The sequence below is a fragment of the Syzygium oleosum genome, unplaced genomic scaffold (genome assembly GCF_021117445.2).
Source record: "Syzygium oleosum isolate NSW1041296 unplaced genomic scaffold, Sole_v2.1 Sole_v2.13, whole genome shotgun sequence".
Lineage (NCBI taxonomy): Eukaryota > Viridiplantae > Streptophyta > Magnoliopsida > Myrtales > Myrtaceae > Syzygium > Syzygium oleosum.
In genome coordinates, this window is record NW_026607497.1 from 2374997 (window position 1) to 2388040 (window position 13044).

General features: G+C 41.9%; 2 protein-coding genes across 2 annotated transcripts; both read right to left on the bottom strand.

Annotated features, from left to right (window-relative positions):
- Positions 1 to 81: 81 nt before the first annotated feature.
- Positions 82 to 4440, bottom strand: LOC115687713 (3-deoxy-manno-octulosonate cytidylyltransferase, mitochondrial). The gene is made up of 8 exons (XM_030613352.2): positions 4065 to 4440; positions 2644 to 2689; positions 1817 to 1903; positions 1615 to 1739; positions 1264 to 1403; positions 1079 to 1130; positions 881 to 991; positions 82 to 445 (listed from the first exon to the last, which is right to left on the bottom strand). Exons 1-8 carry the CDS (start codon positions 4323 to 4325, stop codon positions 353 to 355), a joined length of 915 nt encoding a protein of 304 aa, XP_030469212.1. The 5' UTR covers positions 4326 to 4440; the 3' UTR covers positions 82 to 352.
- Positions 4441 to 5302: 862 nt separating this feature from the next.
- Positions 5303 to 9755, bottom strand: LOC115687675 (disease resistance protein RFL1-like). Its single transcript, XM_030613308.2, has 2 exons — positions 8628 to 9755; positions 5303 to 6264 (listed from the first exon to the last, which is right to left on the bottom strand). The coding sequence occupies exon 2, from the start codon at positions 6255 to 6257 to the stop codon at positions 5352 to 5354; it is 906 nt and encodes a 301-aa protein (XP_030469168.1). The 5' UTR covers positions 6258 to 6264; positions 8628 to 9755; the 3' UTR covers positions 5303 to 5351.
- Between the last annotated feature and the right edge of the window lie 3289 nt (positions 9756 to 13044).

Consider the following 13044-nt stretch of genomic DNA (forward strand, 5'->3'; position numbering starts at 1 on the left):
TGTCTCATTTAGAAGCATTTCGGATTCTACACGTTCCACAATGTTCCCGCATACATTAGCACTTATATTGACTTTACCCGCTGCAGAGAACCAGAACCTACTATTAAAGGTATTACCATCCACCACAAGATGTCTGTAAACCCTGTATTTTGCAGGTCATCCGGATAAGAAAATAACTCAACATTACCCTACGAAGCAAAGCACCACACAAAAACAGTGCTCCGTGTCTCGCGAATTCTCTCACCCTCGAGCCGAACAAGGCTAACTAACTTTGAGCAAGATGAAGTCTGACATCTGTAACTTACAAGTACAAATTAACCAAAGAAAAAAGAACCAAGAAAATCGCACATACCTAGGACAAGTTCCTTTCATGCATAAATGATTCTATTTTCTCAACATCTTCTGGAGTATCAACACCGTGAGCCTCATGATCAACCTTTATCACCTGTTTAAGTAAAAAAGAAAAAAATCACCGTTCAATCAGAATGCCAGAAACACAAACAGCTAGCTTTGCGTTCTCCTAGCAGTGACCCGTCTGGAATTCAGAATACAGATTCATTTGTTAGACAAAGGCATCCTGATAGAGTCAAGATGAGAGGTGATTGAAATTTTAGCAAGTATTTATCTTGAAGATGAAGATTTTCTCCTCATTTTAGCCACAAATTACATGAGGAAATCCACAAAATGGAGAAATTGCAGCAAAAACCCTTAACTAATAAGATGACATTGAATATTGTTCACTGATAATTTATTATTTTGACAAAAAAAAACCACCAATTTGTTTCATCATCTTCATAACTACCAAAACTTTGCCTCTTTGTATTCTCCAAGCAGCTCGAGGATTTACTGATGAAAAGAGAAAGGAAAAAGTCCAGTATACCTTCATTTTATAACCATTCTCAAGAACTTTAAGCTGTTCTAGATCCTCCTCAAGCTGGAGCGGGGTAGGCTGAAGCTCTGGATATATCTTTAGAAACTTTGAATCATAGCTCTGTGAGAGATCAGTAACAGAGATTTATTAAAACCCACGTCTAACACTTGTCCTCACCAAACTTCAAGAACCAAACTGAAAATCTACCTGAATTCCAAGATGAAGCAAATAGGGAAACTGTGGATTGACCTTTCCAGATCTGTTTCATTCAGGAAGATGGGTGCTATCATGACAAACAATTACATATACCAATAATTCCGAGAAATAGCGAGATGAGTGCAGAATCTCTACACACAATCATAGTAGAGCATAAGGGTGAAACGGGAACTTACTTGTTATGTGGAATTAATCCCCTGGAGAAGTAAATAGCATAGCCACGATTATCCACAACACATTTAACACGATTTGGATCAAATGCATCTTCAGGTTTTAAAGAGGTAACCGCAGTGCTAAACACTGCATCTGGGGCAGCCTGCAAACACCATGAGGGTAAATGACTGCAGATACATAAAGAGACCCCAGAAGAAGTATTGCAGCTTCAAGCGATCAGAAATTTTAATATTTAATTGCAGTGACCTTGGAAAAGTTAGAAGAGAATTCTTCAGTTATGAACATCGAATCAATTTAAGCAGGTGGCAGTAACCTTACATAAGAAATAGTAGCAATAAGAGATGTCAATTTACCTGGAGAGCTTTAACAACCCCATCAATTATCTCGGGTTCGATAAGAGGCTCATCCCCCTGGATGTTGACAACTATGTCATACTTTTTGTCAAGCTTTTGTAGAGCTTCATTGCAGCGTTCAGTGCCTAGAGATAATTATAATAACATAACTGCTCTCCGAGTAGGTCAACATCAGAACAACAATAACCACCAAAAAGCTCACCATTCCGACATGATTCCGATGTCATTATCACATCTGCACCAAATCCTCGACAGCATTCTGCTATCTTTTCATCGTCCGTGGCCACAACTACATCCAAAGGAGCTACAAATGAGGAAAAAACAAGTGCATGCATGCACGACTAGCACGAAAGATAACAAATGAGAGATTATATATGAATACCACACAAAGATGCAGAATTCCAAACAAAATTGAGTCGCATGTTAAAACAAATCATAATTTCACCAATTCTATGAGTCGATAACTGCAGCAACTTTACCTATAATTATTTCAATGCAAGATCTCAATTTACTAGTTTCTCAAGGTCATAACATGGCGAAGAAAAATATAGTTGTTTAGCCAAAACAAAGATATGAAAAATGAGAGAGAGAGAGAGAGAGAGAGAGAGAGAGAGAGAGAGAGAGAGAGAGAGAGAGAGAGAGAGAGAGAGAGAGAGAGAGAGAGAGAGAGAGAGCATGTTAAAGTCATGTAAAATAACCAAATACCGTTATTTTACTTCAGAAGCCAATTAAATAAGTTTTGCCTCAATGCCACATTTAAAAGATAAAACTAGTCACTGGTAAAATGGAGAAATCCTAAGAAATTGGTTTACTAGTGCATTGGAGAGGATAATAAATGTTTAAGGGAAAATAGCTTGGTGTCCTAGGTGAAGCATAGAGATTTCAAGAAAAATGCTGTATCTGTTTGAAATAAAGGAGAAAAGCCATACAGAACACCAACTTGATGGTTTGTGAAACTTTATGCGCGACAAAATTGCATGAAAAAGAAAATCAAATTGGGTCAGACTAATGTACAGGGACCAGACATACCGACATGATCCAAAGAAGCAGCTAGTTTAGCTCTCTCCCACGTTCTCTGCCATGCAAACAAAAGGCAACTCAATGAGCCATATGGAAAAATGAGAAATCACTATCCAACTTTGTTCAATCAACAAATCCATTTCAGAGCCAAATTATCCAATCACAACAGACTCAGAGAATTGTCCTTTTCCTATTCAAATTGGAAGTCTTATGCAATTAACATGACTGCAAATTGGTCGTATGCATCTAAAGACACATCCATCTGCCTTTCCACCCCAATGTAGAGAATATTTCTACCTACTGATTTAGTTAGGAACATTTTTACCATGAGATTACTTACTTAGCAACAGATCCCACAACTATAAATAATGATGCAGGCCAATTAGTCAGTTCAGTCTTATGTCGATATAATTTAAGATAGCTCTTCTTGATTCATCCTTTGTTTCTTTCTTGAGTCTCCAAGGCTTTTGGAATCAAGTTGCCACCACTTATTTCTTCCTAGTGGTTTATTGCTTCCGCAAGCACCAAAAAACTTGGCTACTTTCAATCATATCCCAGCTAGTCTTTTATTCATCGATATAGAGGAAAAGTATTCTTCCACAAATACTTGAAACTGATAACTTACCAAAGGCGAGGAGCATGCTTGTATTCTTGCCTACTTTCCTAAATTTTAAACAGGAAACTGAAGAAATAATAACTCTATGCAATAGGATTTACTGTTTAATTCATTCTAAGTTCTTTTGGAAATTTACAAGTTTCTATGTTCTGACAATGTCTTGTAAATCTATTGATCATTATACCAGTCATTCCCTAACAAATTTAAACTCTATTCTTGCATGCAATTGATTATACTCGTAATACAAAAAGCTGGACATAGTGATCCATCAATTGAAGATCCCTGAAAGAGCAACATAAAAATTTGTACTTCAGCCAGCATCATCTAAAATTTTGTTTCCACTTTATTATAAACAAGGAAGAAAGGCAAACAGATACAGGGAAAGGAAGCAAAATGGGAAATGTGAGAAATCAAACAAGAGAACAGATAGGATCATGTAAAACTGGGTACACAGAGAATTATCCCAAAAGCATACGATTTTGGACAATTTGTGATATGCATACAGGCCAAGAATGCATTTTTCAACTGAAACAAATATGTACTTAATTCTACAAAGATCCTCAGCTTATCCATTGAAATTCTAAGCAGACTGAGATAAAGAAAACGTAACAGCTTTCTCTAACAAGTAACAACAATTCTAGACAGAGGCTTCATATTATCATCGTGCATCCAAGACTGTCCATTGAGATTGCAATTACATAGTATGACTCGACACAAAGAGTCGGGAACACCGGATCAAGATGCTAATCAGTTCAAAATATGGGCAAAGCTATGAGATAGAGTCGATCCACAATTCAAATGAACTACATAATACCTGGATCATGGGCTTGCCCAGAATGGGAACCAGAGGCTTGCCCTGAAACCGAGACGAAGCGAACCTGGCGGGTATGATGCCCACGACCCGGCTCCGGAACTTCTTGGATCCGCCGAGATAAGCCCGAGCGCCGATTGCCGCCGCGACTGCCGCTCCGACGACGATCCCGTGCACGATCCACGCTTTGGTGGTGGAATACGAAGAAGAGGAGGGCCCGGACGAGGAGGAGGAGGAGGAGGAACAGATCGACATTGGGTTCATGTCTTACCACGCGAGAGAGAGAGCCACGACACGACGCTCGTGCCAATGTTCTTGACCGGTGGGTTTGAGTTGCTGTCGACGTTGCTGTATATCCACATCCGTCGTCTTCGTTTGATTTGAGATTCAGGCTGTTTCCCGAAAAATAATTTTCCTCCTTCGCAAAAATAAACTAATCAAGAAAATATTTTCTTTAAATATGAAAAAAAAATAATTTCCCCCTTTTTGAAGAGAGAAAATCATTTTCCCTCCTCTTTCTTTTTACCCAGACCAAGCATGTTCTCCTCCCGTGAAATCATTTTAATTATTTTTAAAAAAATTTTGAATTTTGAATTACTTTTTTCTTTTTCCTTCTTCGTCGCCACAGCAATAGCCGATGAGGCTCGAGCTCGCTGGCCTTGGGCAAGCTCGTCCCTCGCCTGTGATTGGTTGCCAGCCGTCATCATGGCTAGTGACCGATCGAAGAAGAACGAAAAAGAAAGAAAAGAAAAATAAAAAAATTATTAAAAAGAGTTCAAGGAGGAAAATCAAATCAGATTTTTTATACCAAACGGCGGAAAATATTTTCTAATTCATTTTCAGGTTTCAGCCAAATATCGGAAAATATTATCATTTTCCTGGAAAAAAAATAACTTCATGTAAATTTTTTTTCAGAAATGTCATATTTTTCGCGAAACAAACGAAACCTAAAAATTTTTGGAAAATTATATAAGTACAAATATGAAGGAGGAGAGAAAAGGGTGCGCGAGAACGAGAGTTGAAAGCTAGTCATTTTGATTACTGTACTTCAGTTCTTACTCTGGAATTCGGATAAAAGGGAGGTTAGTTACAAAATGAAGCGGTGTCAATTTCAAGCGCACCCAAACATGATACATTTGAGGAGTTTCACGGCATCTTAAAAACAGCACTTTGGATTCGAACATGAATAGGCAGAGAGAAAAGTTATTCGGTGGATCCACAAACTTTCAAGCTAAGCTCAGTCAGTGAAAATGCCATCAAGACAAATGGCCGTATCTCAAGCTTGAAACTTCATCCAACCCATTGAGGTATCTCCTCCGGAAGAGTTGCAAGATAAACAAGCTCGCGACAGTTCATTTGCTCGCACACATCGCTCGATTGTGAAGTCACAATCAATTTACATCCATTTCTTTCTAGGACTAGACCCACTTCTTCCAAAGAGTAATATTCCCAAACATCATCCAAGATGAAGAGGAGTTTCCTACCCTGCAATGCCTCCTTCAGTCTTGCGCCCCGGTAAACACCGCTCGCCTCCGTCAAATCTAGTTGGAGATAGTTCGCGATATCAGTTTGTATCGTCCCAACAGTGCCTTCTCGCGATACATTGACCAAACAAGCACCGTCGAACCTCGAACAATCTTGCACTATTTGATCATGTATATGCATCGCGAGAAAGGTTTTGCCCACCCCCGCCTGTCCCCAAACACCCAGACGGAGCACCTCTTGGTTCATCAAGCAATCCCAGATGTGATCCCTTTTTGTTTGGGAAGCCTGTCCAACTAGTTCCCCTGGTTGTAGTTCATAGCCTCGGACCGGTCGCGCATCCAGCGTGAGACCATTATCAAATCTACCCTTGTCGTGCAATTTTTCCACTTGAGTCGCAAGGCCATTCACCTGATCCTCCAACATGAGGCGAGAAAAGAAATGCCCCTCTTCAACGTTTCGTCCTAACCGGTGGACTTGATCCTCCAGCGATCCTACACTCTGCATCCAAAAGTCAACTTCTTTCTTCCTTTTCTTTCCCGGCCTCCTCTCTTCCTGCTCTAGTTCCAAAACTATGTCAGCCTTCCTGGCGGACACCATTCCCATATTCATTTCCAGAGCATCCATCTTCGCTTTGACTCCATTGACCTTGCTGACCTGTTGAACAAGACTGATGGCATGTTTGGCGATTCCCAGAATTTTGTTGACATCCATTGTAAGTCTGCGGAGAGCATTAGGGGAAAAATGTCGTCAATTAGTGTTTCAGGTACAAAACTTTTTAGCTTTCAGCATTTACATTTTGACTTCCATCCGATAATTGAGTACCTCTGTATTTTCGAGTGTTAATTGTCAATTAGTATTCGAGGTGCGAGACAAGAATGAAATTGGAAGGACTCAAAAGAAATAAAAGAAGCCCTGATTTGCTAGGGGAAAACCTGCGGGGAATTAAAACAACAACATAATTCGCTTTAGACGCCTGCTATAAAATCCAAGCCCATGAGCCACCCCCCAACTAACTCGATTGAAAGGGCCCTGGTAAGGTGCAAATCGCAACTCGGGGGGCTGACTCCACATGGAATAGTCTTCATGTGGCGGTGTAACTTATGTCGTGCCATAATCCCCACGTACAGAAGTCTTTTTATCTTTTTTAGATCAGTTTTCAAAGGAAAACAAGCAAAAGTTATCCTCAAAATTGATTTGTTGACTGAAAACAAGGTACCGTTTGATATAAGAAAATTGAATGAAAAGTGAAAAAGCTCCTGGCTTAGTTTGAGGCAACCAAACCGCTCCAAGTAAATTACTTTTTTTCTTTAATAAGTATCATTTCGCTAGCTATTAAAGCTCTGTTTGGTAACATTTTTGTTTTTTTTTTGTCCGTTCTTTTGTTTCCTGAAATAAAGAATAGAAAAAAAAAGAAATCCATTTGGTATTGTTAGTTAATTTTTTCTATTTTCTAGAATAAGAAAGTGGTCAGAGAATAGATTTAGAATATAAATAAAAAGTAAAAGAAATATATTTTTCTGTTCTCGGAAACAAAAAGAGAAATAAGGTAAACGGAAGCAAGAAAATCTTCACTATCCATGCCACCTCCACCGCCACCACCACCCACGCCACCACCACCGTTGCCCGAGTCACTACCTCCTCCGACATCTCCACCACCCACGCTTCCTCCATCGCCACCTCCTCCAACACCATCACCACCCACGCCTCCACCCTCAACTCCAACGCCTCCTCCACCCATGCCACCTCCACCGCCATCTCCTCCAACACCTCCACCGCCCATGCCTCCTCCATCGCCACCTCCTCAAACACCACCACCACCACCACCCACGCCTCCACCATCCCCACCTCCAACGCCTCCACCACCCACCAAGATCTCCTCCACCATCATCACCGCCACCGCCATCACCCCAATCACCACCTCCTCCTACACCTCCACCACCCGCGCCACCTCCTCCAACATCATCGCCACCCCCGCCTTCTCTGCCACCGCCACCGCCACCACCACGGCCCGAGTCACCACCTCCTCCGGCACCTCCATCACCCACTCCTCCTCCACCGCCACCTTCTCCAACACCACCACCTCCAACGCCTCCTCCACCCATGCCACCTCCACCGCCACCTCCTCTGACACCATTGCCACCCACTTCCTCCGCCACTGCCACCACCAACGCCCAAGTCACCAGCTCCTTCGACACCTCCATCACCCACACCTCCTCCACCATCGTCCCCGCCACTGTCTCAGTCACCACCCCCTCTTCCACCTCCACCTCCCATGCCTCTATTGACATTTTTATAATTAAATGAAAAAAATTGAAAATAAATTTTTTTTCCAATTACCAAACGTGTTCTTTTGCTTATAAACTCATTCAGGACATTTAGGATTAACCCACTCAGGTTATTGTTCGCTTTGGGAAGCGTATAAATAGGCAATTTCCCAAGAGATCACCCATCTTGGTAATGCTCTTAACTAAGCAGCTTAACATTGGAGTTCCAATGCTAAACTTGCCGTTACATCATAAGCCACCTCTTATGAGTTAATTTAAATTTAACGTATATAATCTAGGAACATTTTCCCCCTGTTTGGTGTGCTATTCGGTTCATTCTTGCTATCTTCGCCAAGCCTATCGGGAGCTGCTCATCCGAGTGCTCTCACCCCGATGATCACTTCTCGTGTTAGTCGGACATGGTAGTTACAAGCTCACTAGCTTTTGCATGGTTTGTCCTCGAATGACACACCAACTGGAAGGGTTCCACTTTGATACCATATTATGAAATTCATGAATTAACTCACTCGAGGTGTTGTCAGTTTTGGTCTGTCTAACACTAAGCCTCACGGATTTGTCATTTGGCATATAGGTAGGCACTTTCCCAGGTTATCACCCATAATGGTAGTGCTCTTACCTGAACACGCTTAATATCGGAGCTCCAATGCTAAACTTGTTATTACGTCAAAAGCCACATCTTGTGAGTTAATTCCGATTTTACATATATAATCTAGGAATGTTCTCCTGATGTTCGATATTCATGTTACATTGGCCATCCTAGAAGCCTACTAGGATCCGCTCATCCAGACGCTCTCACCCCGATGATCACTACCCGTACTGACAAGAATGGCAGAACGGGTAGATGTAGATCCAGCAGCTTCTGCTTGGCTCTCGTCCTGATGATCACTCCTTGACCACTGCTGGAACAGGTAGTTACACATCCAGCAGCTTCTGCGTGGCTCTCGTCCCAATGATCACTCCTCGTCCGATGTAGGAACCATCCCAGCAGCTTCCACGTGGCTCTCGTCCCCGATGATCACTCCTCGTCCGATGTAGGAACCGTCCCACCAGCTTCCACGTGGCTCTTCCACCAACGATCACTCCTCGTTCTCGGAATGGGTAGTTACAAACCCACAAGCAGAGGAATTGAGAGAATATATAGGCAGAGTAAGGAGGGAATGGCAGGGAGAGAGAAGCCCAAGTCGAGGAAAATGGTGAAGTGAATAGAAGCAGAGGAAACTTCGCAGTCATTCAGCTCTTTCAAGTCAATGCCCGACGCAAAAGTCTTGAGGCACGGGGTCTACGGCGAACACCATCCTGGAAGACGGCTTTATGTTGATGTAAAATTTAAAGCCCTCTTTACTTTTTCTGCTTTATGATCGCTTTGTTCACATGCACCAACTTTAACTTTGCACAATTGTCCGAGCCAGACAAACGATAGAAGTATCATCATCATCAAGAGTCTTGGATACACCTTCTGGGAAATAGCCAAAGTCTTTGGGTCGCATTGGAGAAGTTTCTTATTACCTAAAACAGTCGCTTTCATGTAAAAACACTAGTTGATGCCTTGTGCATTGTGCTGATAAACATATAATTTGCGAAAGATATTTGAGACTATTTCTAGCCCCCTTTAGCTTTTCATCTTCGTTGTCATGTCACATCGCATGAACCAACGTTTCTCGGAGATTGGATAACTGTATAATCCAATGAATTTTGTATATATTTCAGAAAAAATCAATAATTCGAAATTTTTTTTTCTTAAAATGATTGTTTACATCACTCAAAAAAATGAATTAGCGAGGGAAAAATTGTCCAAAAAGTTATAAACCTATTGCACTTTTGCTAATTTAGTCCTAAATATTTTAAGTTTGCCACTTCAGTTCTAAACCTTTTCATTTTTTGCCAATTAAATCCATCCAGCCAATTTTGGCCGGTCGGCGCTGACGTGGCCACCGGCCGGCGTCGACTATCCAGCCAACGTTAACGTGTTTATTTTTTAATATTTTTTTTCTGCCTTCTTCACTCTCGCCGGTTCGGCAACCGGCGACTGGCCAGAGGTGCAGGCCGGCAAGGTTGACCTCGCCCGCTACTGCCAGGCTGATCTCGCCCGCTGTTGCCAGGCCGATCTCGCCTAGCTAAGACGAGGCCGACCTCTCCATCGCTGGATGAGGTGAAACCTATCGACGGCGAGGTCGAGTCTCGTCTAGCCATGGCGAGGTCGAGCCTCGCCTAGCCATGGCGAGGCCGACCTCGCCATCTCTGGGTGAGGTGAAACCTAGCCATGGCGAGGTCGAGCCTCGCCCAGCCATGGCGAGGCCGACCTACGACGACGCTGGCCGACCTCGCCGTCGCTGGGCGAGGTGAAACCCAGCGATGGCGAGGTCAGCCTCGCCATGGTTGGTCGAGGCTCCACCTTGCTAGATTTGGGTGAGGTCGGCCAGCGTCGTCGCAGGTCGGCCTCGCCTTGGCTGGGCGAGGTCGGCTTTGCAGTGGCGGGCGAGGCTCGCCCTAGCTAGTGGTTGGGGGGGGCGAGCTTTGCCAGAGGCCGGCGAGGTCGACCTTGCTGGCCCGCGCCTCTGGCCAGTCGCCGAACCGGCCAGAGGGAATAAGGGTAGAAAAAGAAAAGTAAAAAAAGAAAAAAAGTATTAAAAATTTCGGAAAAAATATTTAAAAATTGCCACATTAGTGTTGGCCGGCCAAAATTGGTCGGATGGACTCAATTGGCAAGAAGTGAAAAGGTTTAGGACTGAATTGATAAACTTAAAAGTTTGAGACTGAATTGGCAAAAGTGCAATAGGTTTAGTACTTTTTAGATGATTTTCCCAATTAGCGAGCAATATTGTCATCAATGACGACGAAAATTTCTACACGTAATAATGAATATATTGTTCCATTAATTATTAATTTCAAGCGTCACAGACAATCACTTTTAAGAAAATGTCTTTCAAATTATTGATTTAAGGTGAAACAATCAATTGCAAAACCACATGGGAAAAAGTACCAAAAAAGTTACAAACCTATTGCATTGGTACCAATTCAGTCCTAAACATTTCAATTGGATCAATTTAGTCCTAAACCTTTTCACATTAGTACCAATTCAATCCATCTGGCCAATTTAGGCCGAAAATTGTTAAGGTGGATGCTAGCGGTCCTACGTCGCACCGCCGGTGCTGACGTGGATAAATTTTACAAATTTTTTATAATCTTTTTAGATTTTTTTTAATGTTTTTTTTCTTTTTCCTTTTCCTAGAACTGGTTGGCCGGCGACCCTTGCCTGGTCTGAGCGAGGGCCCCTGTGCCCTCGCCGGCCACGGGTGAGGGCTGCCGTGCCCTCCTTAGCCACGGGCGAGGGTCGATGCTCTCACCCAAATCTAGGCCAGTGCCAAAACCCTTGCCCGCCACAGGTGAGGGCATGGCGGCCCTCGCCCAGACAAGCCTGTGGCCAGCGATGGTCGACTGGCAATCTCTCCGGCCAACCAGTTCTGGGAAAATAAAAAAAGAGAGAAAAAAATTAAAAAAATCTGAAAAAATTATTAAAAAATTATAAAATTTGTCTACATTAGCCCCGACAGTGTCACGTAGGACCGCCAGCGTCTACATCAGTGATTTCCGGCTTAAATTGACCGGATGGACTGAATTGATATCTATGTGAAAATATTTATGACTAAATTAGTCCAATTAAAAGGTTTATGATCGAATTGATATCAATATAATAGGTTTAAGATTTTTTTGATATTTTTCCCAATTACGTGTGACATTTTACCCCGAGGAGGAAAGAGACACATGGTTTCACTAATGAAAAACAAGAAGAGAGTAAGTTTCTGCGCCCGGCATAACGTGCCATATTTCTGTTGGTTCGATCCAAAGACTAGAGTGGATTGGCTGCTGGAACATACGGAAGCACAGGAAACTTCACAATTACTTCCCAGGGCTCATGGTGCTGAGATGCTCAAAAGTCAAAAGTCTTCAGGGATGAAGATTAGTTTAATTAGTTTAAGCAATTTTTAAGCTTCTTTTCTTTTCGTGTCGTTTGTCTTTTCTTCTAACTTCTTCACAGGGCTCACGACTAGTTTAATTTGAGGCAAAGACGCAATTGGCAATAGTTGGAACGCCCCATGGACATGGTTCTTCCTTTGTTGAGAAATTCCAAGCCCATGAGCTACCCCCGCTATCCCTTTTTTAAGGTGCAAATCGAAACTTGGGTGGCTGACTCAACATGCAATACTTTATGTGGTGGTATGAATATGTGCCTTAATCCACACGTACAAAAGTAATATTTCTGAGATCAGTTTTTAAAGAAAAACAAGGAAATATTATTCTCAAAATTAATTTATAGACTCAAAACAAGGTATTCTTCAATATAAGAAAATCCAATGAAAAGTGAAAAAGCTTTTGACGTAATTTGGGGCAGCGAGGTCATTCGAAATAGAATACCTTTTCCTTTAAATAACATCGTTTCACTAGTTACTAAATTTTAGACAAGCAACTCGAGATGGTTCGAATGTGTCAAAGACATCAACAAAACAAATACATAGAAAACCAGACTAGACAGAGTTACCAAATGATGTGGCATGTAATTATTGCTGAATTAAAGCCACTCACTCTTTGTATCAGATCCAACTTTCAGAATATTGAAAAAAGATGACAAAGGTGATTATTGTGATTTTACATCATTCAGTAATAATTCTATAGTAAGAACTCATTTACTCAAGCCCTATTGACCAATATTTCTGCATAGAGCCACCAGATTCAGCGGGACGAATGGATTGAAAGTCTGTGCATTTGATCTATGCAATAATTTTCGAGTTTGATAGCATCTAGTTTTAATTAAGTTACAACTGAGGATATGAGCCACGCACTACCAGAGGAAGAAGTGAAGCAAGCTATGTTCCAGTTGGGTGCCTCGAAAACTCCTGGAGTTGATTGATGGCTTTGCAGGAATCTTCTTTCAGACTTTTTGGGTTGTAGTTGGGCGAAATTACATATAGCAATGCAATCACCATGTGTAAAATTGCGACCGATATTGTATCTTTGAGCTTTGACTCGAGTGCATGAGTTTCTCCTCCTCATGATGGCCTTCCTGGGGTTTAGGTTCATGGTTTAACATAAATATCCTGCATTTGGTTGTTTGTTCTCCACTTCAAAATTGTCGGATAAATAAGAAGTAAGAAAGGAACACGCATTTCCAAGAGTCACGGTTCACAATAACTCTCTTATGATACAAGTTTTTGGTG